The sequence below is a fragment of the Mustela putorius genome, unplaced genomic scaffold (assembly GCF_011764305.1).
Source record: "Mustela putorius furo isolate JIRA1106 unplaced genomic scaffold, ASM1176430v1.1 tig00000873_pilon_pilon_pilon, whole genome shotgun sequence".
In the NCBI taxonomy this organism is placed as follows: Eukaryota; Metazoa; Chordata; class Mammalia; order Carnivora; family Mustelidae; genus Mustela; species Mustela putorius.
Genome location: NW_025421504.1, coordinates 5,262,331 through 5,286,433, shown reverse-complemented (window position 1 = coordinate 5,286,433; position 24,103 = coordinate 5,262,331). Strand labels below are relative to the sequence as shown.

Sequence of the window (24,103 nt, the reverse complement as noted above, 5' to 3'; positions counted from 1 at the left end):
CCTTAGCGACTCTATTTACCCCTTGTGGGGAACTTGGGCTTTTCCAACCCTGAAATGGGAAGTTGCTGTCACCCTCCAAGTCCCTCGTGTGAGGGAATTCAGTTCCCCTTCACGGCCCAGGCACTTGCGGTGTACCTGGGTCTGGGGGGTATGGGTTCCCCAGATGGAGGCATTGAAGGCTCATGCAGACATGCACTTAATGTTTAAAAAAATAAAAATGGCGGGACGCCTGGGTGGCTTAGTCGGGGAATCATCTGCCTTCCGCTCAGGTCAGGATCTCAGGGTCCTGGGATCGAGCCCCACATCCCCGCATCGGGCTCCCTCCCCGCCCCCTCCTGCTAGGCTGGAGTCTGCTTCTTCCTCTGCCACTCCTCTCTGCTCCTGCCAGCGCTCTGCGCTGGCTCGCTCTCTCGAGAGTGTTTTCTCAAATAAATAAATAAAATACTAAAAAAAACCTTTTTTTTTAAATAAAGTGGCAACAAAATAGATTAGCTTATAACCCAAAGTATAAAATAAACATCCATGGGTTCATACTGATATAAATAAATGACTGGGTAAACAAATGAAGAAGCATAAGCAAATTTCCCATTGAGAAGATTGCAAAATAATTGTTGTGGATACTCTGAGTTGGAGCCTGATTTCCCACTCCTTTAAAGCAGACTGTGCATAGTGATTTTCTTCCAAAGGGAGCAAAAGAGTCACTTCACAGTGGCGAAGCCTGGCAAGCATGACCCCAGCAGGGTGATCAAGGTCACCATCAACATTGCTAGTTCCCGTTGACAGTAAGTACTGCTGACAAGACGGTCTTCCTCCCCCAAGCCCTTAGCCCAGTCTAATCAGGATCAAAACACCACACAGGGCGCATGGCTGGCTCTGGGTCCTGGGATTGCTTCCCACCTCCTGCTCCCCTCTGTTCAGGAAGTCTGCTTCTCCCTCTCCCTCTGCCCCTCCCCACCACTGTGTGATGGCTCTCCCTGAATTAAATAAATAAAATCTTTTTTAAAAATAAAAATAGGGGCGCCTGGGTGGCTCAGTGGGTTAAGCCGCTGTCTTCGGCTCAGGTCATGATCTCAGGGTCCTGGGATCAAGTCCCGCATCGGGCTCTCTGCTCAGCAGGGAACCTGCTTCCCTCTCTCTCTCTGCCTGCCTCTCCATCTACTTGTGATTTCTCTCTGTCAAATAAATAAATAAAATCTTAAAAAAAATATATATATATATATAAAAATAAAAATAAAAAATATAGAAGAATGGAGACAACCCTTCCTTATCTGCCAGACCTCCTGCTGATGAGAGTCCAAAGAGGAAGAAATAAGAGGGTCAGGGGAGGGCCATTCCATCCAGAAGTGGGGCTGAACTTTTCTCACTGCCAGAGCCTTTCTTGAAGCTAGGTGCACCCCTTTCTGAAGTAATGCTTTTATTTATTTATTTGCTTGTTTATTTATTAAAAAAAAATATTTATTTATCAGAGAGAGAGAGAGCACAAGCAGGGGAAGCAGCAGATGCAGAAGGAGAAGCAGGCCCCCCACTGAGCAGGGAGTCGGAGGCAGGACTCCATCCCAGCACCCTGGGATCGTCGCCTGAGCCCGAGGCAGACGCTTCACCTACTGAGACACCCAGGCAACCCCAAGTAAGGCTTTTAAATGTACAAAGCAAAATGCATAGGATTTCATGGAAACTGATTACACTGAAATACAGGTACAAAATATTAAGAAGATAAATTTGTGATATCTGTGTTTCTTTTAACATCTGATGGAGGCCTAATCATTTATTTTTTTTAATTTTTAAAGATTTTATTTATTTACTTGACAGAGAGAGAGAGATCACAAGTAGGCAGAGAGGCAGGCAGAGGGAGAGGGAGAAGCAGGCTTCCCGCTGAGCAGAGAACCCAATGCAGGGCTCGATCCTAGGACCCCGGGATCATGACCTGAACGGAAGGCAGAGGCTTAACCCACTGAGCCACCCAGGCGCCCCATATCATTTATTTTTGAAATAGTGATGAACGTAAGTGATATTTCAGGTTCTGTGTGACCACGTAATATACTGTGAAACTCTCTGTAATTTCTCCTGGTGACAAGTCACAGAACTGCTAACTCCACTGTGGTATGTTCTCTCTGTTTGTAACAGAAATGCCAAATTTCAGTTTAGAGAAGAGTGAAAATACAGAGAATTTTCTCACCAAAACTCCCAGCTTAAGAATGTCTAATTTAGGGGCGCCTGGGTGGCTCAGTGGGTTAAAGCCTCTGCCTTTGGCTTGGGTCATGGTCCCAGGGTCCTGGGATTGAGCCCCGCATCAGGCTTTCTGCTCCGCAGGGAGCCTGCTTCCCTTCCTCTCTCTCTGCCTACTTGTGATCTCTGTCAAATAAATAAATAAAATCTTAAAAAAAAAAAAAAGAATTCTAATTTAGAAAGATGCTATGCAGAGCCTCCTTCCGTCTTTCCTGGAAGGAGAGAAGAAAACGAAGATCTATGAAATACTAAATGAGGGGTGCAATCCGGGGGGACTCACTGGAAGAGGGGGCGGATCCTGGAGGGCCCTGTGGATGAAGGAGCATCTGGGCTTTCACAGGTTGCTAGGATGCGGGCATGCAGAAACTAGAGCGGGAAAAGCTCCTCCAGCTGAGGAGTAGCAGAGGAAACCGGCCTGGGTGTGCCCAATTTGGCAGGAAGGCGGGTAATGAGTTCCATACGTTGGTTTCCACAGGGATCACCACTCGCTCATGACTGTTGCTGTTTGCCAAGCCCCAGGATCAGTTGGGAGGCTCAGGCATAGTGCCACCAAGCTCCAAGGCTTGGCAGGCAGGCTGCCCAGGCTCGCCGAGACCACAGACCCGCCTGGCTCTGGAGGGGTGAGGGGTGCCAGTTGGGCTGGGGCGTGTTCATGGACAAGTGCCAGCCGGCCTCCGGCTTCCCAGCCCAGAGCCTGCCCAGGAAGATCTGCGTCCCTAGGAAAGTATAGAGCTGTGATTTGTCAAGACAGTGGTGATGTTTTTTTTTTTTTTCTTTTCTTTCAAGATTTTATTTAAAATCTTTACATAGGGACACCTGGGTGGCTCAGTGGGTTAAAGCCTCTGCCTTCAGCTCAGGTCATGATCTCAGGGCGCTGGGATCAAGCCTTGCATCGGGCTCTCTGCTTAGCAGGGAGCCTGCTTCCTCCTCTCTCTCTGCTTGCCTCTCTGCCAACTTGTGATCTCTGTCAAATAAAATCTTGAAAAAAAAAAAACTTTAAATAAAAATTTTAAAAATTTAAAACCTCCGAAGGCGGAGGTTTTAACCCACTAAGCCACCCAGGTGCCCCTCCATCATCGTAGCTTTAAGATTGCCCAACATATTCATTCTCTTTTTGGAATGAATTGGCTCCTAAGGGGAGAAGGTAATGCATTTTTGAGGTCTGCAGGAGCACGCTCACGCCTGCGTCTCACTCTGCCTTTGCAAGAACTATGTCTTGAAGGATGAGAAATGGAATTCCGACAGTTTACGTATCTTGCCAGAGGTCACACAACTCATCCAGAGGAGACAGAATGCAAACCCAGAAAGTGAAACCTGACAATGATCCTACACCTCATATATGAACCTGTCTACAGGGCTGCAGTATTGCTTGAAAGGGAAAGAAAACGGTCAGACTGAAGCAAAAACAAGCAAAAGCCTCCCAGCAAATGGGAGTAATGAGCCAGCCATCCCCCCAGCCTCGCTCGCATCGCATCTGTGAAATTGACACGGGACCCAGACCATGTCCCAAGGTAACACTGAATGGTTTTGATGTACTTTTCTTTTTACGTTTGTTTATTTATTTATTTTCAGTAATCTCTACACCCAACGTGGGGATTGAACCCATGACCCCAAGATTAAGAGTCGCATGCTCTTCAAACTGAGCCAGCCAGGCACCCCGTTTGGATCTGTATCCATTTCAAAATAATAGAATTTTAAAAGTAATTAAACTTTTTAAAATTTAAATTCAATTAATTAACATACAGTGAGTGTATTATTAGTTTCAGAGGTAGAGTTCAGTGATTCATCAGCTGTATGTAACACCCCGTGCTCACTACATCACGGGCCGTCCTTAGTGCTTAGTGCTCATCGCCCGTCACCCCATGCCCCCAGCAGCAACCCTCAGTTTGTTTCTTATGATTAAGGTCTCTTATGTTTTGTCTCCCTCTCTGATTTCCTCTTGTTCTGTTTCCCTCCCTTCCCCTATGCTCCTGTTTTGTTTCTTAAATTCCACATGAGTGAAATCATATTGTTTTTCTGATTGAATTATTTTGCTTAGCATAATACCCTCTGGTTCCATCCATGTCATTGGAAGTGGCAAGATTTTTCATTTTTTTGGTGGTTGAGGAATATTCCATTGTATCTATATACCCCATCTTCTTTAGCCATTCACCTGTTGATGGACATCTGCGCTCTTTCCATAGTTCAGCTATTGTAGACATTCCTGCTATAAACATTCGGGTGCATGTGCCCCTTTGGATCACTATGTTTGTATCTTTAGAGTAAATACTCAGTAGTGCAATTGCTGGGTTGTAGGGTAGCTCTATTTTCAACTCTTTGAGGAACCTCCATGCTGTTTTCCAGAATGGCTGCACCAGTTTGCATTTCTACCAACAGTGTAAAAGCATCCTCACCAATATCTGTCGTTTCCCGACTTGTTAATACTTTACTACTTTTGGCCATTCTTACTGGTGTTAGATGGGATCTCATTGTGATTTGATTTGTATTTCCCTGATGTCAAGCGATGTTGAGTATTTTTTCACTTGTCTGTTGGCCATTTGTATGTCTTCTTTGGAGAATTATCTGTTCATGTCTTCTACCCATTTCTTGATTGCATTATCTGTTCTTTGGGTGTCGAGTTTGATAAGTTCTTTATAGATTTCGGATATTAGCCCTTTATCTAATAAGACATTAGCAAATATCTTGTCCCATTCTGTCAGCTGTCTTTTGGTTTTGTTGACTGTTTCCTTTGTTGTGCAAAAGCTTTTTTTTTTTTTTTTAAGATTTTATTTATTTATTTGACTGACAGGGATCACAAGTAGGCAGAGAGGCAGGCAGAGAGAGAGGGAAGGAGACTCTCTGACGAGGGGCTTGATCCCAGGACCCTGGGATCATGACCTGAGTCGAAGGCAGACGCTTAATGACTGAGCCACCCAGGTGCCCCAAGAGCTTTTTTTTTTTTTTTTTAAAGGTTTTATTTATTTATTTGACAGACAGAGATCACAAGGAGGTATAGAGGCAGGCGGGGTCAGACAGAAGCAAGCTCCCTGCTAAGCAGAGAGCCCAATGTGGGGCTCAATCCCAGGACCCTGAGATCACGACCTGAGTCGAAGGCAGAGGCTTAACCTACTGAGCCACCCAGGGCCCCGCCCCAAAAGCTTTTTATCTTGAAATCCCAATGGTTCATTTTGCCTTTGTTTCCCTGACCTTTGGAGACTTGTCCAGCAAGAAGTTGCTACAGCTGAGATCACAGAGGTTGCTGCCTGTGTTCTCCTCTAGGATTTTTTGATAGATTCCTGTCTCACATTTAGGTCTTTCAACCGTTTTGAGTCTATTTTTGTGTATGGTATAAGAAAATGGTCCAGTTTCATTCTTCTGCATGTGGCTGTTCAATTTTCCAACACCATTTGTTGAAGAAACTGTCTTTTTCCATTGGACATTCTTCCCTGCTTTGTCGAAGATTAGTTGACCATAGAATCGAGGGTCCATTTCTGGATTCTCTATTCTGTTCCCCTGATCTATGTGTCTGCTTTTGGGCCAGTACCAGGCTGCCTTGATGATTACAGCTTTGTCATAGACCTTGAAGTCTGGAATTGTGATACCATCAGATTTGGTTTTCTTTTTCTACATTCCTGTGGCTATTCAGTGTCTTTTCTGGTTTCATACAAATTTTAGGATTATTTGTTCCAGCTCTGTGAAAAATATTGGTCATATTTTGATAGTAATGTGTAGATTGCTCTGGGAAGCATAAACATTTTATGCTTAAAATATGTTAAAATATTTTAATGTGCTTAATATGCTTAAAATATGTTAAAATATTTTAACAATATTTGTTCTTCCAATCCATGAACATGGAACATTTTTCCATTTTTTTTGTGTCTTCCTCAGTTTCTCTCATGAGTGCTCAATAGCTTTCGGAGTACGTATCTTTTCCCTCTTAGGGAAAGGTATCTTATGGTTTTTGGTGCAATTGTAAATGGGATCGACTCCTTAATTTCTTTCTTCTGTCTCATGGTTAGTATATAGAAATATAGCATTTCTGTGCCTTGACTTTATCTCCTGCCATGTTGCTGAATTCCTGTATGAGTTCTAGCAATTTTGGGGTGGAGTCTTTTGGGTTTTTCACATAGAGTATCATGTCATCTGCAGAGAGAGTTTGACTTCTTTGCTGATTTGGGTGTCTTTTATTCCTTTTTGTTAACTGATTGCTAAGGCTAGGTCTTCTAGTACAATGTTGGACAACAGTGGTGAGAGCGGACACCCCTGTCCTGTTCCTGCCCTTAGGGGAAAAGCTCTGTTTTTTTTCTCACTGAAAATTTCGCTGTGGGCTTTTGTATATGGCTTTTATGATATTGAGGTATGTTCTCTCTATCCCTACACTGTGAAGAGTTTTAATCAGGAAAGTATCCTGTACTTTGTCAGATTTTTTTCCCCTGCATCTCTTGAGAGGATCATACAGATCTTGTCCTTTCATTTATTAACGTCGTGTATCACAATGATTGATTTGTGGATGTTGAACCACCCTTGCAGCCCAGGAATAAATCCCTCTTGGTTGTGGTGAATACTCTTTTTAATATACTGTTGGATCCTACTGGCTAGTTTCTTTCTTTCTTTCTTTCTTTTTAAAAAGATTTTATTTATTTATTTGACAGAGATCACAAGCAGGCAGAGAGGCAGGCAGAGAGAGAGAGAGAGGAGGAAGCAGGCTCCCTGCTGAGCAGAGAGCCCGATGCGGGGCTCGATCCCAGGACCCTGAGATCATGACCTGAGGCGAAGGTAGAGGCTTTAACCCACTGAGCCACCCAGGCGCCCCGTACTGGCTAGTTTCTTGGTGAGAATTTTTGTATCCGTGTTCATCAAGAATATTGGTTTGTAATACTTTCTGGTGGGGTTTGGATTGAGGTCTGTTTTTTTCTGGTTCTGGGATCAAGATAATGCTGTCCTCATAGAAGGAGTCTGGAAGTTTTCCTTCCATTTCTTTTTTTTTTTTTGAACAACTTCGGAAGAAAAGGTGTTACTTCTTCTTTAAATGTTGGGTAGATGGGACGCCTGGGTGGCTCAGTTGGTTAAGCAGCTGCCTTCGGCTCAGGTCATGATCCCGGCGTCCTGGGATCGAGTCCCACATGGGGCTTCTTGCTCGGCGGGGAGCCTGCTTCTCCCTCTGCCTCTGCCTGCCATTCTGTCTGCCTGTGCTTGCTCTCTGCCCCCCTTTCTCTCTGATAAATAAATAAAATCTTTAAAAAAAAAAAATAAATGTTGGGTAGAATTCCCCTGGGAAGCTGTCTGTCTCTTGTTTGTTGGGAGATTTTGATAACTGCTTCCGTTTCCTGGCTGATTATGGGTCTGTTCAGGTTTTCTATTTCTTCCTGTTTCAGTTTGGGTAGCTCAGTTTCTAGGAATGCATCCATTTCTTCCGGATTGCCTAATTTGCTGGCCTAGAGTTGCTCATAACATGTTCTTATAATTGTCTTTCTTCAGTGTTGGTTGTGATTTCTCCTCTTTCATTCATGATTTTATTTATTTGGGTCTTTTTTCTTTTTGATAAGTCTGGCCAGGGGGTCATCGATCTTATTATTTTTTTCCAAGAACTGACTCCTAGTTTCATCAATTTGTTCTACTGTTCTTTTGGTTTCTATTTCATTGATTTCTGCTCTAATCTTTATTCTCTCCTCCTGCTGGAGTTAGGTTTTATTTGTTGTTCTTTCTCCAAAAAGTAAATAATTTTGAGCCTTGTAACAAAAGCTGGCCGTTCTGTGTCCCAGCTGCTCCAGATGCTTGCTCCCATGACTGCCAGCTTCAACATCTTAGCTATTACTTTTTGCATTTAGTGCCTCATCTGCAAAGCACATGCTCGTTAGCCTTGAAAATCCTGGTGGATGTTCATGCTCAAGTTTCTGGAGACTTCAGTTCTTTACCACTTCTCTTCTGTGTTGAGTTCCCTATTGCTTGGGTCTCAGGTCTTCCTTCCCCTTCATTGACTTTACTTCTTTCCTTTGGAAAAGCACATCTTCTGGGGGCTTCCTGAGAATGGATGTGAAAGTGCCTGCAATGGTCTTTGTTCAAGCTCTGACACTGTTTGGCTGGGTATAGAATTCTAGAATGGAAATCCTTTGTCCTCAGAAGCCTGGCTCCATAGTATTCTAGCTTCCTGTCCCATGTTACTAGAAGCCACATCTCCTACATTCGCCATGCTGTTCCCTCCCATCCCTTCCTGCCTGGGGAACAGCAACCTCCAACCCAACTCCCTCAACTCCCCTGGCACCTGAGGCGTCTTTTTAAATCTCTCCTGTCCCCTTGCCCTGTCTCGGTGTGCCTGTGTGCCCATCCTCCTGATTCGGCCTCAAAGAAGCCCCAATACTAGAGGGGCAGAGATTTTGGAAACACCCACAGGCTAATCAAATCCCCCCCACAAATGTTACACCCCCAAATCCATGCTCTTTTTTCCCCTCCCAATGTGTTTTTCCTGGAGAGGAGACAGACTTCTGTCAGAACTGGGTGGATTGAGGGCATTTCATTTGAAGCAGCTTTCCAATAATTTGCAAATGCCTGCCCCATGCCTACTTGAAAAGCACAGTCTACAAAAGGGCCAGCGGCATCTCATCTCATAAATAAGGTCAACAGTCACAATAAGGAACATTCCTACAGAACAATATGGAAAGGACTGACGACCTGATGAAACACAGTATCATAGAATGAAGACCCCAAACCCTTCCCACCACAGAAGCAGAGGGGGCTCTCTTCCTTTCTCTCCCTCTTTCGGAGCATGGGAGCAGCCTGTCGCACATGCGTGCTGGGGCTTTGGGCTGGGGGGTGGGTTGGGGGTGGTGATGGTCAGAATCTGTACATGGTGAGAGCCACCAATGCTGGCCACTGGGCCAGCCCAATCCTGCTTCCCTCCCTGCTGGGTCTCTCAGCAACTGTTGGCCAAGCTGTGCAGCAAGGTGACTGTCTACTGTCACTCAGTCAGGATGTGCACTGCGAGAGCCCCCTCCCCATGTCTGGGGAGTCCCCAACTTCGGAGTCCTCCTCGAAGCTTGTTGCCCGGGCTGTACTGACCAGAGGCCTGGCCCCGCTCTTGAACAGAGCCACAGGCTGGGGAGGCACCTGCAGGATGGGGCGTGCAGCTGGGGGCCACAGCTGGGGCCACGGGATTGCATGTGTTATCCTTTAAAAAAATTCTTGCAAAATAATTATTCACGAGTATGTAAAAATGCACGTATAGCACCAACAGTTGTAAAGCCAGCATCCTTGTAACCACCACCCAGATCAAGAAATGAAGTGTTCTGAGTAACAGAATTACAGCTGCTCTAGGTCACAGCGCCCACTTCCAGAAACACTAACAAACGTACGTCCTGGTATCATCAGGAAAGCATCGTTGGAGTAGGAAAAACAAAAACTTTTCTACTCGAAGTAGGAAAAACAAAACAAAAACAAAGTAGGAAAAACAAAAACAAAGCCAGTGCCAGCCCAGCGCTATACACAACACTGTACTTAGTTCCCACACCCTGGGTGATGGGGGCAGGGGCCAAGGCTGTGCCCAGCTAAGACGGCTGATCGGAGTGGGGGCGGGGAGGGTCTGCCTGCCTCAAGGTTGCTTCATTTTTTTTTTTTTTTTTTTTTTTTTTTTTTAAAGATTTTATTTATTTATTTGACAGAGAGAAATCACAAGTAGGCAGAGAGGCAGGCAGAGAGAGAGAGAGAGGAGGAAGCAGGCTCCCCGCTGAGCAGAGAGCCCGATGCGGGACTCGATCCCAGGACCCTGAGATCATGACCCGAGCCGAAGGCAGCGGCTTAACCACTGAGCCACCCAGGCGCCCCAAGGTTGCTTCATTTTGACCACATGTATACAAAACAGAATCTTCAGGTGCTCATCATTATTATTATTTTTGAAGATTTTATTTATTTAAGGGGGGAGGGGTAGAGGGAGGGAGCGAAAGGGTCTTACGGAGACCCTGACATCAGGACCCGAGCAGAAACCAAGACACCCAGGTGCCCCTTATGCTTCTGTTGAGTGACTCCACTGAACTCAGCCTACCTACATAGCCACGGACAGGGGCAAAGCTTCCTGCTCAGAAATACACATTGTGGTGGAATTTTTACAGCCCCAAATAAAAACAATGCCAACATGTCTGATATGGGGTCCCCTGAGCAATCCAAAAGTAGAGTGTCCTTAGGAGAGCTTTCACAGGCAGACAGGGCACACAGTAGAGAGTATCCTTGGCTTGCCCAAGTTTGCCCCTCTGCCACCTTGCGTTACACAAGACCTCCAAAGGTACCTGTCCGCACTAACCAAAAGAAATCCGGAACCATGCTGGGGCGCCTGGGTGGCTCAGTGGGTTAAGCCGCTGCCTTCGGCTCAGGTCATGATCTCAGGGTCCTGGGATCGAGTCCCGCATCGGGCTCTCTGCTCGGCAGGGAGCCTGCTTCCCCCCCCCCCCCCTCTCTGCCTGCCTCTCCATCTACTTGTGATTTCTCTCTGTCAAATAAATAAATAAAATCTTTAAAAAAAAGAAATTCGGAACCATGCTAATGCAGGTCTTTTAGGAAAGCCAAGCGGCAGAATTTGAACTTTTGGAGAGTGGAGGGTACCTGTATTAGGGAAATAAGTTCTGATATTCATTAGAAAGATTGTTTATATGGTAATCATTCAGGGGAAAATATTAATACCATGAAAAATGGGTATGCTAAATTACAAAAATGCAAAAAACACAGTGTTTTTAAAATGCAATCACAAGGATGTACAGAGGCAACGAAGATCTACCAAAATGTTAACAAAAACAAAAATAAAAGAGGAAAGAAGTAAAAAATCATTTTCTTTAGGTTTGCTGCAGGAATTGTCCATGCTTTGTGGCCACCCACGACCTCCCGCCCACCGCCGCACTCCTTTGATCTACGTCACCTTCACGGGAGGCCAGCGGGCCGCGGAGTGTGTCCGTGCACCACACTCTGCGGGGAGGCCTGACTGCGCATGCTCTGCTGCAGGACCAGGAGCCCACGGGCGCTGCGCCAGCCTCAGACCGCCGCGGCAGCGTGGAGAAGTGGGCTCTGCTTGGGCAGCGTCCTCCCGTTTTAGTCCCTTTCTTGTCCCCGTGTCCTTCAATGATGCTGGAGAGTGACCTCCGGTTGGGGGCGCCCTCCCAACCTCTCTTCCCAAGTGGCGCCGCCTAGTTCTGAGTTGATCTTCTGGTCCAAAGCTCGTCCCATTATCGCTGTGGCCTCAGGTCCCCAAGCTAGGGGCTGGGCAGCTTTTGGGCACAAAGGTATGGTGGCCCGTTCCTGGCCCAGAGCTCCATCCCGTTCCTTCCTCAGCTGGGCTCCGAGGCCTCTTCCTGGAGCTCCGAAGGGAGCCTGGCCTCGGGCTGATGGCACAGGGTCAAAGTCCTACCCTCCAGGAGCCAGAAGACAGGGTAGAGGGGCTGGGTGAAGATGGCATGGAAGGTATGCAGGGGCTGGGCCCTGGGCTCCAGGCTGTAGAAGGTGAGGCAGCCAGAAGCCAGGTCCAAGTCCATGCCCAGGAGCCGCCCCGACACCTCTGGGAGGAGCTGGGCCTCCCCGTTGTGCCAGGCCTGCGCCCTGTCCTCCTGAACACAGAGCCCCCAGGAGCTTGGCCCGCGCCCGATGTTGTCCGTGTGGGGCCCCTGCTTGCGCCGCGTCAGGTCTGGGTAGGCGACGCCCAGAGTCACCGAGTGGTTAGATGTGCGCACCTCCCAGTAGTGTCGCCCGTCCTGGAAGCTCTGGGTGCACCGCACCTGCCAGAGCTCGAAGCTGCTTGGCCCAGCCAGGTCCCGGGGCTTGTGACGGTGCTTTACCTGCTGGTCCTGCCGAGATACGTAGAGGTGGCGATTGGCGCTGTCCGGGTCGAAGGTCAGATTGCGGTAATCTGTCAGGGACAGACGGACGGGTGGAAGGTGAGCGGGCAGGCGCCTGTGAGCCTTCACCGTCCTGTCCCCAGAGGCAGAGATGGCAACTGGAGCTCTGCCAGGGCAAAGCCACACGGCTGTCAGGCGTGCAGCCAGGGGCGATGTCCCCACAGCAGGCAGCCACCTCGTTTCAAAGATGAAAAAAAATGAGCCTCCCCAAGGTAACCTAACTCGGTAACTGGTGGGAGAATCATAACCAAGCCCAGGTTTGCGGGGCCAGAATCTGCTTACATGCTCTGTTGGGTCCACGTGTAAGAGCCTGTCCTCCTAGGACAGGTGCACAGAGGGGGAAGGGCATGGGGCAGACATCCTGGGCAGGGCAGTCATGGCATGTGCCCCCCCCCCCAGGTATACACGCACCTTCCCAGACATGCACAGTGTACACATGAACGCACAATGCACACACGTCTATGCACACACATGCCGGTCTCCTTACTCTGCCAGAGTTTCCTCCTCAGTGGACAAACTGGGCTTGGGACTGGTGCCAGGGGACCTGGGCCCTCTAGGAAGCAAAGAAGTGTTAGGGCAGCAATGGCCGGGGGAGTCCTGGTGGGCAGAGTTCTGACCCGCCCCCCAGCCCACCCGCCGTGGGGTCAGCCTTACCCACAGGGCCTGAATCAGCAGCCTCAGCAGGTGCCCTGGGGCGGTCCCCCTCCTCCAGGAGGAGGCCACACAGCTGGCTCAGTGACTCCTTCAGGCCGGCCAGCTGCTTATCTGCGTCCCACTTCAGAGGAGTCAGAGGCCCAAGAGGCGCTGGGGGGGCCAAGAGCTGCGATTCCTGAGCCCCAGGGACAGTTGCAGTGAGCCTGTGCGCTGGGGGCAGGGACGCTGGTCTCCCCAACCTGCCCTGAGGCCTGCTACCTGGAGGAAGGTGCGGTCATCCAGCTGCTGCAGGAGGTCCCGGACCCTGCGGTCATAACAAACCAGGGCCTCCCGGTGGCCCCGCAGTCGCTGTTCTGCTTCCTGGGCCTGTGCTAGTGCCTGGGTCTCGGCCACCTTGATGTCCTTCAGTGCCAAGGCCCGTCGCATCTCCAGGGCCTGCAGCAGGCGGCTGAACTTGCCCGAGATCATGGAGGCCAGGGTGCAGGCTGAGCTCTGTGTGGGCGAAGGAGTGGTGGCCTAGGGCGGCCCAGGCCAAGGCTGCCCTCCGGGCTGAGGGGTGGGGATGTGGGGAGCCAGGGCCCCTGGAACCTTTCCCCCCGACCTGCCTGCCGCCCAGAGGCATTTTCAAGGCAGCTCACACCTACGACCCAGTGTCCTGGGAGGGCCTGGGGGCTGCCCACAGGACACAGCTTGAGCACGCAGTGGGGTAGAGCAGGTGGGCCCGGTACCTGGATCTGGCTGCTTTGCTGCTGCAGCTCCTCCAGCTGCCTCTCCGCCTGGGTCACCTGCTGCTGGCTGACCTCCAGCGTGGCTCTCAGCTGCGCCTGGGTGCCCACCAGGGAATAAGTGACAAGAGGGGACTGGGGATAGCTGTGAAGTCCTCCCCTCAATCAAGAAACAGGAGGGGATATGGGGAAACCCCTCCTCGTGCTGCCCCAGGCAAGGCTGACCAGTGGACCGGCCCTGGTCTGAGACAGGCGTGAACGGGGTCAGAGTCCCCGGGAGACCCAGACAGAGCCCATTCCCAACCCGCAGCGGGGAGGTACACAGGCAGAGCAGAGACCTGGGGCTTTAAACCTGGCCTCCAGTTCTCTTGCAGGCTGAGCAACCTGGAGAGAGCACCCAAGGTCTCTGGGCTGTAAACATCCCGCACTACCCCCGTCACTAAATAGAGGGAGCCACACTTCCGGCTTCCGTAGCCGTGCAGGGAAGGGGGGACAGGTCCAAGCACCGAAGCTATGACCAGCGGGCAGTGTGGCACACGCACAGGGCGGGTTCTTCCAAATGCCTGGCCAGCCAGACCTCAGCCCCAGCTCTGGGCACGGGGAAGAGTTCACCCCTGTTTGTGACTCCTCTGGTGCTCTGGAGGGTCAGAATGTTGTGCTCTTATGGGAGCAGGACAAAGCAGCATTCCCAGCCCCTGGTCAAGAGTCTTTTGCTTCTGCTTCTCCAGGCCACACTTCCTTTATGAGTCAAGATCCCCACTTCACAGATGAGAAAACAGGACAGAGAAGTTGTTAAACTGGCCGAAGCTGTCAGATCTTGCCAGACCCATTGTCTCTGCCCAGGCCCATGGCCTCCCCCACTCTACAATGTGCCACAGGCAGGAAGTGGGGAGGGGCACTCTCCTAGTTCCACCCGACTGTCCCCCAGGGATGCACGTCTGTCCTCTCACACCTTGGGCGTGCACATGCCCCTTCAGCCTGCACCTGCCATTTGCTTGTACCATCTGCCACTCCCTCCCTCCCTGTCGCTGTCACCTGCTGGCCTGCGCTGCCCACTTGCATGGCCAGAGCCTCAGCGGTAACATCTCACCGTCATTCTCTGTGACTTCTGAAGCCACAGGGGCGCCCTCCAGCGCGCTAACATAGTCGCCTGCAGAGCTCTTTCCTTCACTCCATTTCAGCCCCTCCGTGCTGGGGTCGTAACCCTGGGCCTGTCACCAACTCCGAAATCTCTATTCCAAGCACCTGTTTTCCCCTATTATTCGGGAACACACACGAACATCCCAAAGCCGCCTCCTGCTGAAGCTGCCCGCCCCAGCCCGGGCGCCGAGAGACAGGGCAGGGGACCCCGGTGTCACCTCGCGCTCCCGACGCTCATCGTCCAGTAGGGCCCGCTCGTGGAGGAGACACTCGTTCACGGTGCACGCGCTGCATATGCAACGAGCCTCGGTGCGGCAGAAGAGGTCGAGCGGCCGCCCGTGCCGGGGACAGCGCGCGCCCAGGGCGGAGCCAGAGGCGGAGGCCGAGTCCGGGCCAGGCCCCGCGCGCATCGCTTCGAGCACTGCGCTGAGCGCCACATTGCGGCGCAGCTCGGCGCCGTCGGGGAAGGGCTTCCGGCACTCGGGGCACGCCTTGTCGCAGCCGCGTCCCCAGTCCCCGATGCAGGCCCCGCAGAAGTTGTGGCCGCAGGACAGCGTCACCGGCTCCACGTAGAGCCCCAGGCAGATGGAGCAGGTCAGCACGTCCTCCAGTCGCGGCGCGGCCATGGCGAAGGCCGCAGCGAAGCTCTGCAGGCGGGGGCCGAAAGTGGGCGGGGCTAGGGGCGGGGCCTCCCGGGTCGGGTGGGCGGGGCGGCGAGGGGCGGGCCCAGCGGGGCCCCGCGCAGGACGCGGGTCCTCCCGAGCCTGCGGGGGAAGCGAGGGCGCGTCTAGCTGGAGCGGGATCGGCTCCTACCACCGACCTGGGCCCTCGCGGCTCCCACTTTCTTCCGTTCGTCCGGGCTCCGAGCCACCCTTGCTGCCTCACGCCGCCCCGGGGTGGGAGTTGCGGTCCGCCTGTCGGTGGTCCCACCCTGGGAGCTCCACCCTTTCCCCCAGACCCTCTAAGCAGCTCCTGTGTAGGGGAGCGGCCCCCGCTTCCAGGGACCAGAAACTTTGGGAACCCCGTTGGGCTTCGGAGCCTCTTCCTGGCTGAAGTCCCCCACGCAACACCTCTGGGCCCATCTGGAAACCTGGACCACAGCAGCTACTTCCGGCCGTTTCGGCGATGAAAGGAGACCGCACGAGGTCGCCGGGTCCGTGAGAGCGCTGGGCACGGACTGGGCTCCTTGGCGGGCTCTCCTGCCGGAAAGTGCTCCGCGGCCCTATTCTTTGTGCTGTTTCAGCCATCTGCCAGATTGGGGTGTCTCCTTTCTCTAAGCTGCGACAAACTTTGGTGCTTTTAAAGTAAACAGTGAGGTGGAAATTTCTGGTCACCGACTCAGAGACCAATCGAGTGTTTTTCTTCACCCCCCCCACAGTTCAATTGCTCTTGGAATCCACTCTCCGTGTGGGCCCCCTGCTGGGGAGTTCATTGTTCGCAGGTGGGGAGTTCTTCTGGGAGCTTTTATTTATTTATTTAAAGATTTTATTTATTTACTTGACAGACAGAGATCACAAGTAGGCAGAGAGGCAGGCAGAGAGAGAGGCGGAAGCAGGCTCCCTGCTGAGCAGAGAGGCCGTCGCGGGGGTTTGATCCCAGGACCCTGGGATCATGACCTGCGGGGAAGGCAGAGGCTTTAACCCACTGAGCCACCCAGGCGCCCCTCTTTTTTTAATTTAAAGAGTTTATTTGAAGGAAAGAGAGCAGAGAGCGAGCACACGAGGGGTGGGGGTGTACCAGAGGGAGAGGGAGAAGCAGAACTCCTGCTCAACAGGGAGCCCAATGCAGGGCTTGATTCCAGGACCCCAAGATTATTACCTGAGCCGCCCAGACGCCCCTGGAGCCTCACTCTTTATAGAGGATTAGCAGAGGAGAGGGGTTCTGGGTCTAACCCACCTGCCCTGGGGCAGTGTGCTGGGCCACAGGGAGTTGAAGGAGGATTAATTCCTTTTTTTGCTAACCAACCTGGCCTAATTTTGAGGCAGGGTTCCCTCTCGTGCAATGCAGCACTCCAGCTTCTGTGTTGTAATATGGGGAAGGTAGGTCTCCTCTTGACTGGCTACTTAGAGAGAGGAGAAAAAACACACTAACCACACAGAAGGGTACAGGGGCTTCTAGGTGTGCCCAGAGGTCTCACACCTGCTGCTCAGAGCACCCCAGCCTGCCCCCGGGAGCCTGCCACTAGCCATGCTGTGAATATCCAGCCAGGAGCCAAAGCTCAGGGCTGGCAAAGCTCTTTCAAGAGCTCTGTGGGAGCAGCCAAGCCCCACTGCCTTTCTTCTGGACCCATCTCCAGCCCCCTGATCTCAGGGCCCGACACTCTTCAGAGGCAGAGTTGAGGGGCTCACCTCTTGAGGTAGGAGCCAGTTCTCTTTCCATCCACGGAGGATTACAGAGCCATCGTGGGGTTGGAGCGCTCCCAGAACACAGATCCAGACTAGCTACAGCAAAAATCCTCTTTATTCACATGTCCTACCCCTGCCACCACTCCCAACAGTTCTTTTCATTCCCAAACCCTGGCCCTGCTGGGAGAGCCACAAAGGGGCTGCCTCAGGCAGGGCCTAGAAGCCCACAGCCCCGCCCAGTGGAGCTGTGTCTTTATTGTCCCTGCTGGCGGATCCCGAGGCCTGGTCTGCTTTCTGAGGTGGGTGGCACTCTGGCCACTTAGTAGATGCCGTAGGTGGGTTCGTGACTGTCCCTGTACCGGTCCAGGTAGCGCAGGGGCTGCCGGTGGGGGAAGCGCTTCTGCTTGGGGTGGTAAGGGGGTGGCCGCACGAACTCAAACACAGGCTCCCGCATGTCTGTAGGAAGAGGGGGTACGGGTGTGGACTGACGCTGGACTGAGCCCCTCTCCCTCGTCTGTTAGCCTGCGACTGCCCAGCCCGCCCACCCAAGAAGGGGCGTGCCTGCCAGTGGCACTTCCCCCTGGCAGGTCAGGAGAGGCCTGTGAGCTCAGGCCAGCTGCCCCTGCCCCCCCCCCCCAGCCCACTCTGGCCTTACCCAGAAGCTGGTGGAAGATGTGGGTGACCGAATCATCCCAGCGGCACTGGAAAAAGGCCAGGCCAGCTGGTGTCATGGCTTCCTGGTGCTTCTTGTAGAAATCAAAGGTATGGAAGGTCCGCTGGGCAAGCTGGTAGCTGTAAGAAGATGGGGAGCATTTAAGAGCAGGGAATGGGGCCTCAGAGCCCCACACCCCTCCTGCAGCCCCACAGGGAATCCTGAGAAGCCCCTTAGGATCTGCCTAGCACGACTACCCACCTGCTGCCCACCTCAAGCCCAAGTTAAGAGACAGAGAACCGAGCAGGACAGACCATTTCTTGGGAAGGTGGCCCGAGAGGGGATAGAATGTGTTTGGGGGGTGGGAAGGGGGAGATTACCAGGGTGAGGGCCGGGTGTCCCCAGAGAAGTCAATTGGCTTATCCTGCTTGAAGAGCAGGAAGGCGAAGCGGTGGAAGCCGGAGCCGCGGGCAGGGAAGGGGGGCAGGTATGGACAAGTCTCCTGTCCTTCAGCCATGCTGTTGCCTGGGATATTGGTTCTGGAGAGAGGAAAAGTATCCATGAATTATCATGGATAATTCCCTAGATACTGATTTCACTTCCTGGGAGAACAAACCCTAAATGATCTTCATCCGACAGTCAAGTAGGAAGCCCAGCTCTGGGACCCCCTGGATAGATTCCAAACTTGTGAAGGAAACAGGAGGGGCTCAGAGGCTGGGGACGGATTCCTAGAGACGGTCAGGGAGAGAGTGAGGTCTAGCAGATCATTTACGAGGCCGCAGCGAGCCAGTGGGGCCGGCTGGAGAGCCACACCAGCTCTGGGCTGCATCTCTGTTTCCTGAAGGCTCCGGGGTTTGTGAGGGAGCATCTGCCCATCACGACACCATGATGGCCACTGACCTGCCCCACACAGAACTCCCCAGAGGGTCCCTCTGCTCAGACCGGTAACTGCAGTGACTAAAAATGAGAGAAACCAGCCTCCCAGTCACGCCCCAATCACCCAGAAGTCCCAAAGCTGGGGTCAGCCACCTGACCTCCACCCTGGTGCCAGAGCCAAAGGCCACTGAAAAATAAGAAGAAACTCAGCTTGGGCGGCCACAACTGCCAGAGGCCTCTCGCCTATACTGTCACAGAGCCCCTCGGGGTGGCTAAGGCATGGGGTGGCATCGCCCTAGATTTCCAGAGGGGGAAAGGAGTTCAGGGAGACAAGAGGCCTGTGAGAACAGCCAAGGCCTACTGCCTGCTTTTTCTTTTCTTTTTTTTTTTTTAAAGTTTTTATTTATTGATTTGACAGAGAGAAATCACAGGTAGATGGAGAGGCAGGCAGAGAGAGAGAGGGAGGGAAGCAGGCTCCCTGCTGAGCAGAGAGCCCGATGTGGGACTCGATCCCAGGACCCTGAGATCATGACCTGAGCCGAAGGCAGCGGCTTAACCCACTGAGCCACCCAAGCGCCCCTGCCTGCTTTTTCTTCTGGACCTGTCTTCAGCCAGTGGATTACAGGGCTCTTGCCAGCATCCAGAAGCAGCAGTGTGGGCTGCCACCTCGGGGGTGGCGGGGACGGGGTGGAGGTTTAATCGAAAATCCCACCGCCAATCCCCGGTGAAGCCCAGACTGACGTTCAGGTGCAGCTCTTTCCAGCACGCCAGTGCCTCCTCACACGTCTCTGACCCCTTCCCCCCACCCAGGTACTCACACCAGCCAGTGGACGTATTCAGCATCTGGCTCCAGCAGGTGTCCGTCTGCACACAAAGAGACCCCACTCACTGTGGGGCCCTGCGGCCCTTGGCCCTGGCCCCGCCCCCAGCTCCCCAGAGCCCTGGCTCCTGGGAGGTGAGGGAGGCAGCGGCCTGGCGAGCCCCAGACGCCTACCCAAGTTGGTGAGCAGCAATGTCCACATGGAGCCCTTGTCTGCCTCATAGGTCACCTCTGGGGCCTGGGCAGCCTGATGGGGAGAAAACAGGGACAGTGTCACCCCCACCAGGGACAGACCAGCTGCTGTAAACTGACCTTCTGGAGGGCAGGAATCTGAGGGAGCTTTGGAGAAGGTAGAGCCCACCCTGAACCAAACGCCCCTGACGGTCCTTTGAGGGGGCAGGTCAGCAACGAGAAGCGCGTAGAAGGAACCCGCACAGTTGCCTGGCCAGCACTCCCTCTGAACCACAGGGTGGTCGGCACATCAATGCGCAGGGGCTAACGGCAGGAGCACGTCAAGATGGCGCTTCTTTTCATCTTATATTCCTTCCTTCGTAATCACCGTGCTGCTGTTTACCAGGAAACCAAAAGGGGGAGACGGAGAACAGAACCCCAAACCGGCCTACACAGGTACCATGCTTATACCCTTAACCACCGTAAAACCACCTCTGGAAGTGCTTTCAAAAAGGAGCTGTCTGGGGTCCCGTGGTGAGACGTGTCTGCACACACAGTGTGGGAAAGGGGACGAGCGAGCAGTTACCTCCGTGGGCGTGACCTCATTGCCGAGGTACACAGGCATCAAGTCGTCCTCACCCACGGCATAGGCCACATGCAGGGGGACTCGGGGCACAAAGGTGGCACCGTGGAACAGGTCTCGATAGAGGCCACAGTACTCAGCCAGACGCTGCTTGTGGTAGGGGCCACAGGTCTTCTCCCACTCGGCCCGCACAGCGTCCAGCGGGATGCGTGCTATAAGGGATGATGCTGGTTAGGATGCCCGGTGGGGGCAGTGACACTGACACCGTGGGGCCCCTCCCTGGGAGGGCTAACCTGTGCGGAGGCGGGCGGCTCGCTCCTCCTCTGAGTTCGCTCGCAGCTCTCGGAGGACCTGTTTCCGCTCCAGCAGCTGTTGGGTCCGGCAGACCTTGGGTGGGGGCAGCCCAATGTCAATCTTGTCTTTGGGATCTGGGGAGGGAAGATATGATGGAGAAAGTGGGATCAAGTCTCCGTGAAGCTTCCAGTCCTACCTAGTCCTCTCACTGGCCCAAGTTCTGCTGGTAAGCTACCCTTTATTCACAAGACTAAATCATACCGTGCAGTCGGTTTCACAGACCCGAGTAGGGTCCACCTGCTAAGCCAACTGGATTAGACTTGAGACTGCATTTTCTGATCCCTAAACCAGGTCACACTGTCTAGGTCATGGGTTATACAGGTAGATGATCATCTCAATTATGGTGGGGATGACCTTTAAGCCTGTTTACACCTGGCCACGGGCATCCATCTGAGTCCCTGGCAGAATTAGCTGAAGGTATAAAGACTTAAAAGCAGCAGGCGCGCCTGGGTGGCTCAAGCCTCTGCCTTCGGCTCAGGTCATGATCTCAGGGTCCTGGGATCGAGCCCCGCATTGGGCTCTCTGCTCAGCAGGGAGCCTGCTTCCCCCCTCTCTTGGTCTGCCTCTCTGCCTACTTATGATTTCTCTCTCTGTCAAATAAAGAAATAAAATCTTAAAAAAAAAAAAGACTTAAAGAAGCATTTCTCATACTTTAACGGACTCACCATACAAGTCACTTGGGAAATTTGTTAAAATTCAGATTCTCAATCAACGGGTCAGTGTAGGGCCTGACTTTGCATTCCTAACAAGCTCCTAGGTAAAGTCTGTGCTTTTCTGTGCTGCTAGTCTCAGAACACACATTGAGTACAAAGGCCCAAGATGACTTTCGATCCAATACTTTTTCTGTTTACATTAGACAGCAACAATAAGATGCACTGAACCCTGATTAAAGATGGATTTGTCTAAAAAAAATCCAATGGACAGTTTTTTTTTTTAAAGGTTTTATTTATTTACAGAAAGAGAGAGAGAGAGCAAACACAAGCAGGGGGAGTGGGAGAGGGAGGAGCAGGCTTCCTCCAAGCAGGGAGCCCCATGCGGGGCTCGATCCCAGGACTCCGGGATTGTGACCTGAGCCAAAGGCAGACTCTAACGACTAAGCCACCCAGGCGCCCCAACTGCGACCTTTAATATGACAAATTTGTGACGGTTATTTTATTTTACACCGAGGAAACTGAAGCTCAGGCAAGTCACTCTGAGATAGGGAAAATGAAGGACTCCACAAAAATACGCTTTTTGCTCCTTTTTCTGCTTTTTCTTTTTTCTTTTTTTTAAAGTAGACTCTATGCCAACATGGGGCTTGAACTCACAACCCCGAAATCAAGAGGTATGTGTTCTACCAACTGAGCCAGCCACTCACCCCTTCCTGCTTCTCTTTTTGCTAGGACCCACACCCCCACTTTATGGACGTCTTTTGTAAGGAATGAGGAATTAATGATGTCTTTAGAATAGCTAACATCTAAGGAAGAAGCAGGTAAGAATGACCGCATGAAGCCACAGCATGCGTGTTCCAGACAACCAGCTCTACACGTCTCAATGCCAAGATTCCCGGACTCCAAGGAATAACTCCTGGGCCCTTATCTTCGTTCTAACTGGTTCCTGGATGCCTGAGAGGACATATGCACCAGACCGCCATCCTCAATAAAAACCCCCAGGCCCCAAGCAAAGAAGAGACTCCCTCCTCTCCTTTCTGAATCTCCCGGACACTGTCTGTACCTGCACTCTTTCTATACCTTCCAGAAACTCTGCTTGCACCTTCTGCTGCCTGGAATTTGATTCTCATCGGTCGTGCATCAGGGATCCTTCTCTAGGTCCCTGGACCTGGCCTGCCAGCATCGACTCCTACGAAGCTGATCTGGGTTTAAATCAGGCTCTGTGGATTCTATCCGTGCATCCTCGACCATCATAAAACTGCCTCCCTAAATGCCTTCCAAAGGGATGTACTCAGGAAGTACGTTGCTCAAGGGCAGGATCCCCGAGTCATTTTGCCCAGAGCTTTCAATTTCATTCAGGAAAGAACTGCACACCGATGTGCCCAGCACTATGCGGGCACAAGGACCAAACAGTGGTCACGTCAGGCAAGATCCCTGTCTTCAGGGATCCCAATATGGGGAGAGGACCAGTGAAAAGAAAGTCAGGATAGAGTGTGGCCAGGGCTACACACAGTATTTTAGGACCACAGAAGAACGTTCTAACACGGAATTTGGGGCGGGGAAGAAATCTGGGAAGGATTTTAGGAGTATAATAAGGTTGAACTCTTAACAGCGGGGTAAGGGGATCTTCCAAATAAAGGAACCCAAAAGTGTGAAAAATCCTGCTGGGACTAAACCGCCCAAGGTGCGCACGTGGGCGCTGACAGACCCCCTCCGCCGGTGCTCGGGGAGGACGCCGGCGGCTCCCCAGCCCCCCGAGACGCGAGGCCGGCGCTCACAGCGCCTGCTCCGGTCGCCCCGCACCTGACTCCTCCCCGAAGTACTCCCGGTAGGTCCGCCACCAGTGCGGGTTCCTCGCCTCCTGCTCCGCCCGGCGCCGGTAGCGGTCGAAGCTGCGGTATTTCTCCAGCCGCTCCAGGTTGCTCACGTCGATGTCCTCGTTGGGCATCGGCCCTAGAGGGGCGGTCCGGCGGCTCAGGGCGGCTGCGGGCAGACAGCGGGACGTGAGGCTAGGCGCGGACGCTGGCTCGAGCCCCGGGGCTCGGGGTACACGGGGACCTCCACGAGCCCCCCCACCTCAGACCCCTCACCCGAGGTGCTGAAGCCCCGCCACCTCTGACTTCCAAACAGCGCGGCTCGCCACCAGGGCGCCGCCATCTTTCCCCAAGACGGCCCGCCGCCGCCGCCGCCGCCGCCTAGGACCCCGCAGAGGTGGCCGGAGCAGCGCCTGAGCGCCCCGCCCGGCCCCGCCCCCGGGCTGGCGCCCTACGAGCCCCGCCCCCGCCGGGGCTCCGATTCCTCCTTCCCGAAAGGGTCGAGATATTTCCCACGGCGTCGAGCTCCGGAAGTGCCCGGTGGCCGGCGGGGCGGAGCTTCGGGCAGTGAGGAGGCGTGCGCTGCAGCCTGCCCCTCTGCAGAGGGCACCGAGAGCCTCCCAGCACCGAGGCAAGCGGCGCGCCGGTCCTCGAACCCCGGCGTCTTGTGTCCTAGGACGCTCCAAGGACGGGCTCGCTTGGAACTGAACTGTTTGAAAGTTGAGCACGGATTTCCACATGCATCAGTGGAAGCAAATAACGAGCACGGATGGCTCTTGAAGTGGAAGGAGGGCCCCTACCCCCCACCCCGTGTCTTTTCTCATTGTCACTTAACACCTGTACTTATGTCTACAGCAAAATGGGTTAAGCATGTTATGACCTCCTGCAGTTTATAACTTTGAAGGGAGAAGGAGCAGCAGCTACACAACTGTGTAGCCCTCTAGTCTGTGGGCTGGGGTAAAAATTGATGGAAAGAGAAGTAAGCTACCTCCCACACCTTAATGCCAGGGGCAGGGACACGGAGCAGTCAGAGGCACTAAGTATCATTACAACAAAGGGCGGTGACCCGTCTCTACTTGGCTGTCTCATCCAGTGACACCACCCAGTGGTCCAAGCCAGAAATCTGGGGGGTCCCCCTCCAACCGCTTCCTTCCTGACCCTCCATGCTAGACATCAGGTCCTGTGGGGTCACGTTTTCATGACGCCTGACTGCCACCCCCAGGAGTGCTGTCCTCCGTCTCCCCT

At 52.8% G+C, this 24,103-nt stretch overlaps 2 protein-coding genes and 1 long non-coding RNA gene across 5 annotated transcripts; 1 reads left to right on the top strand and 2 right to left on the bottom strand.

Annotated features, from left to right (window-relative positions):
- Positions 1-10,766: 10,766 nt before the first annotated feature.
- Positions 10,767-15,550, bottom strand: TRIM65 (tripartite motif containing 65). Of its 3 annotated transcripts, none has more exons than XM_004748880.3 (6): positions 14,812-15,550; positions 13,457-13,552; positions 12,987-13,220; positions 12,729-12,903; positions 12,562-12,627; positions 10,767-12,085 (listed from the first exon to the last, which is right to left on the bottom strand). In XM_004748880.3, the coding sequence occupies exons 1-6, from the start codon at positions 15,217-15,219 to the stop codon at positions 11,511-11,513; spliced, it is 1,554 nt and encodes a 517-aa protein (XP_004748937.1). In that variant the 5' UTR covers positions 15,220-15,550; the 3' UTR covers positions 10,767-11,510. The 3 variants fall into 3 exon arrangements, with proteins under 3 accessions (XP_004748937.1, XP_044941821.1, XP_012909868.1); XM_013054414.2 differs by having other exon boundaries at positions 11,754-12,085; positions 12,486-12,627; XM_045085886.1 differs by lacking the exon at positions 13,457-13,552.
- Positions 15,046-15,936, top strand: LOC123393531. The gene is made up of 2 exons (XR_006608350.1): positions 15,046-15,187; positions 15,550-15,936. It is a non-coding gene; the product is annotated as an uncharacterized LOC123393531 (long non-coding RNA).
- Positions 15,937-17,035: 1,099 nt separating this feature from the next.
- MRPL38 (mitochondrial ribosomal protein L38) lies at positions 17,036-23,279 on the bottom strand. The gene is made up of 9 exons (XM_004748879.3): positions 23,135-23,279; positions 22,848-23,027; positions 20,334-20,468; positions 20,044-20,252; positions 19,461-19,533; positions 19,285-19,330; positions 17,971-18,129; positions 17,594-17,730; positions 17,036-17,394 (listed from the first exon to the last, which is right to left on the bottom strand). Exons 1-9 carry the CDS (start codon positions 23,199-23,201, stop codon positions 17,258-17,260), a joined length of 1,143 nt encoding a protein of 380 aa, XP_004748936.1. The 5' UTR covers positions 23,202-23,279; the 3' UTR covers positions 17,036-17,257.
- Positions 23,280-24,103: the final 824 nt, after the last annotated feature.

Bases quoted from the DNA above. Each gene is read 5' to 3' on its own strand.
- TRIM65 (XM_004748880.3), bottom strand. From the start codon at position 15,219: ATGGCCGCGCCGCGACTGGAGGACGTGCTGACCTGCTCCATCTGCCTG. The intron at 13,553-14,811 runs GTGACACCGGGG...GTGGGCACCCAG, and splicing joins ATGAGCGTCGGGAGCGCGAG to GCGCAGCTGAGAGCCACGCT. The intron at 12,628-12,728 runs GTAAGGCTGACC...TTTGCTTCCTAG, and splicing joins TGCTGATTCAGGCCCTGTGG to AGGGCCCAGGTCCCCTGGCA.
- MRPL38 (XM_004748879.3), bottom strand. From the start codon at position 23,201: ATGGCGGCGCCCTGGTGGCGAGCCGCGCTGTTTGGAAGTCAGAGGTGG. The intron at 20,469-22,847 runs GTGCGGGGCGAC...TTCCCTCCCCAG, and splicing joins GTACTTCGGGGAGGAGTCAG to ATCCCAAAGACAAGATTGAC. The intron at 19,534-20,043 runs GTAACTGCTCGC...TCTCCCCATCAG, and splicing joins ATGAGGTCACGCCCACGGAG to GCTGCCCAGGCCCCAGAGGT.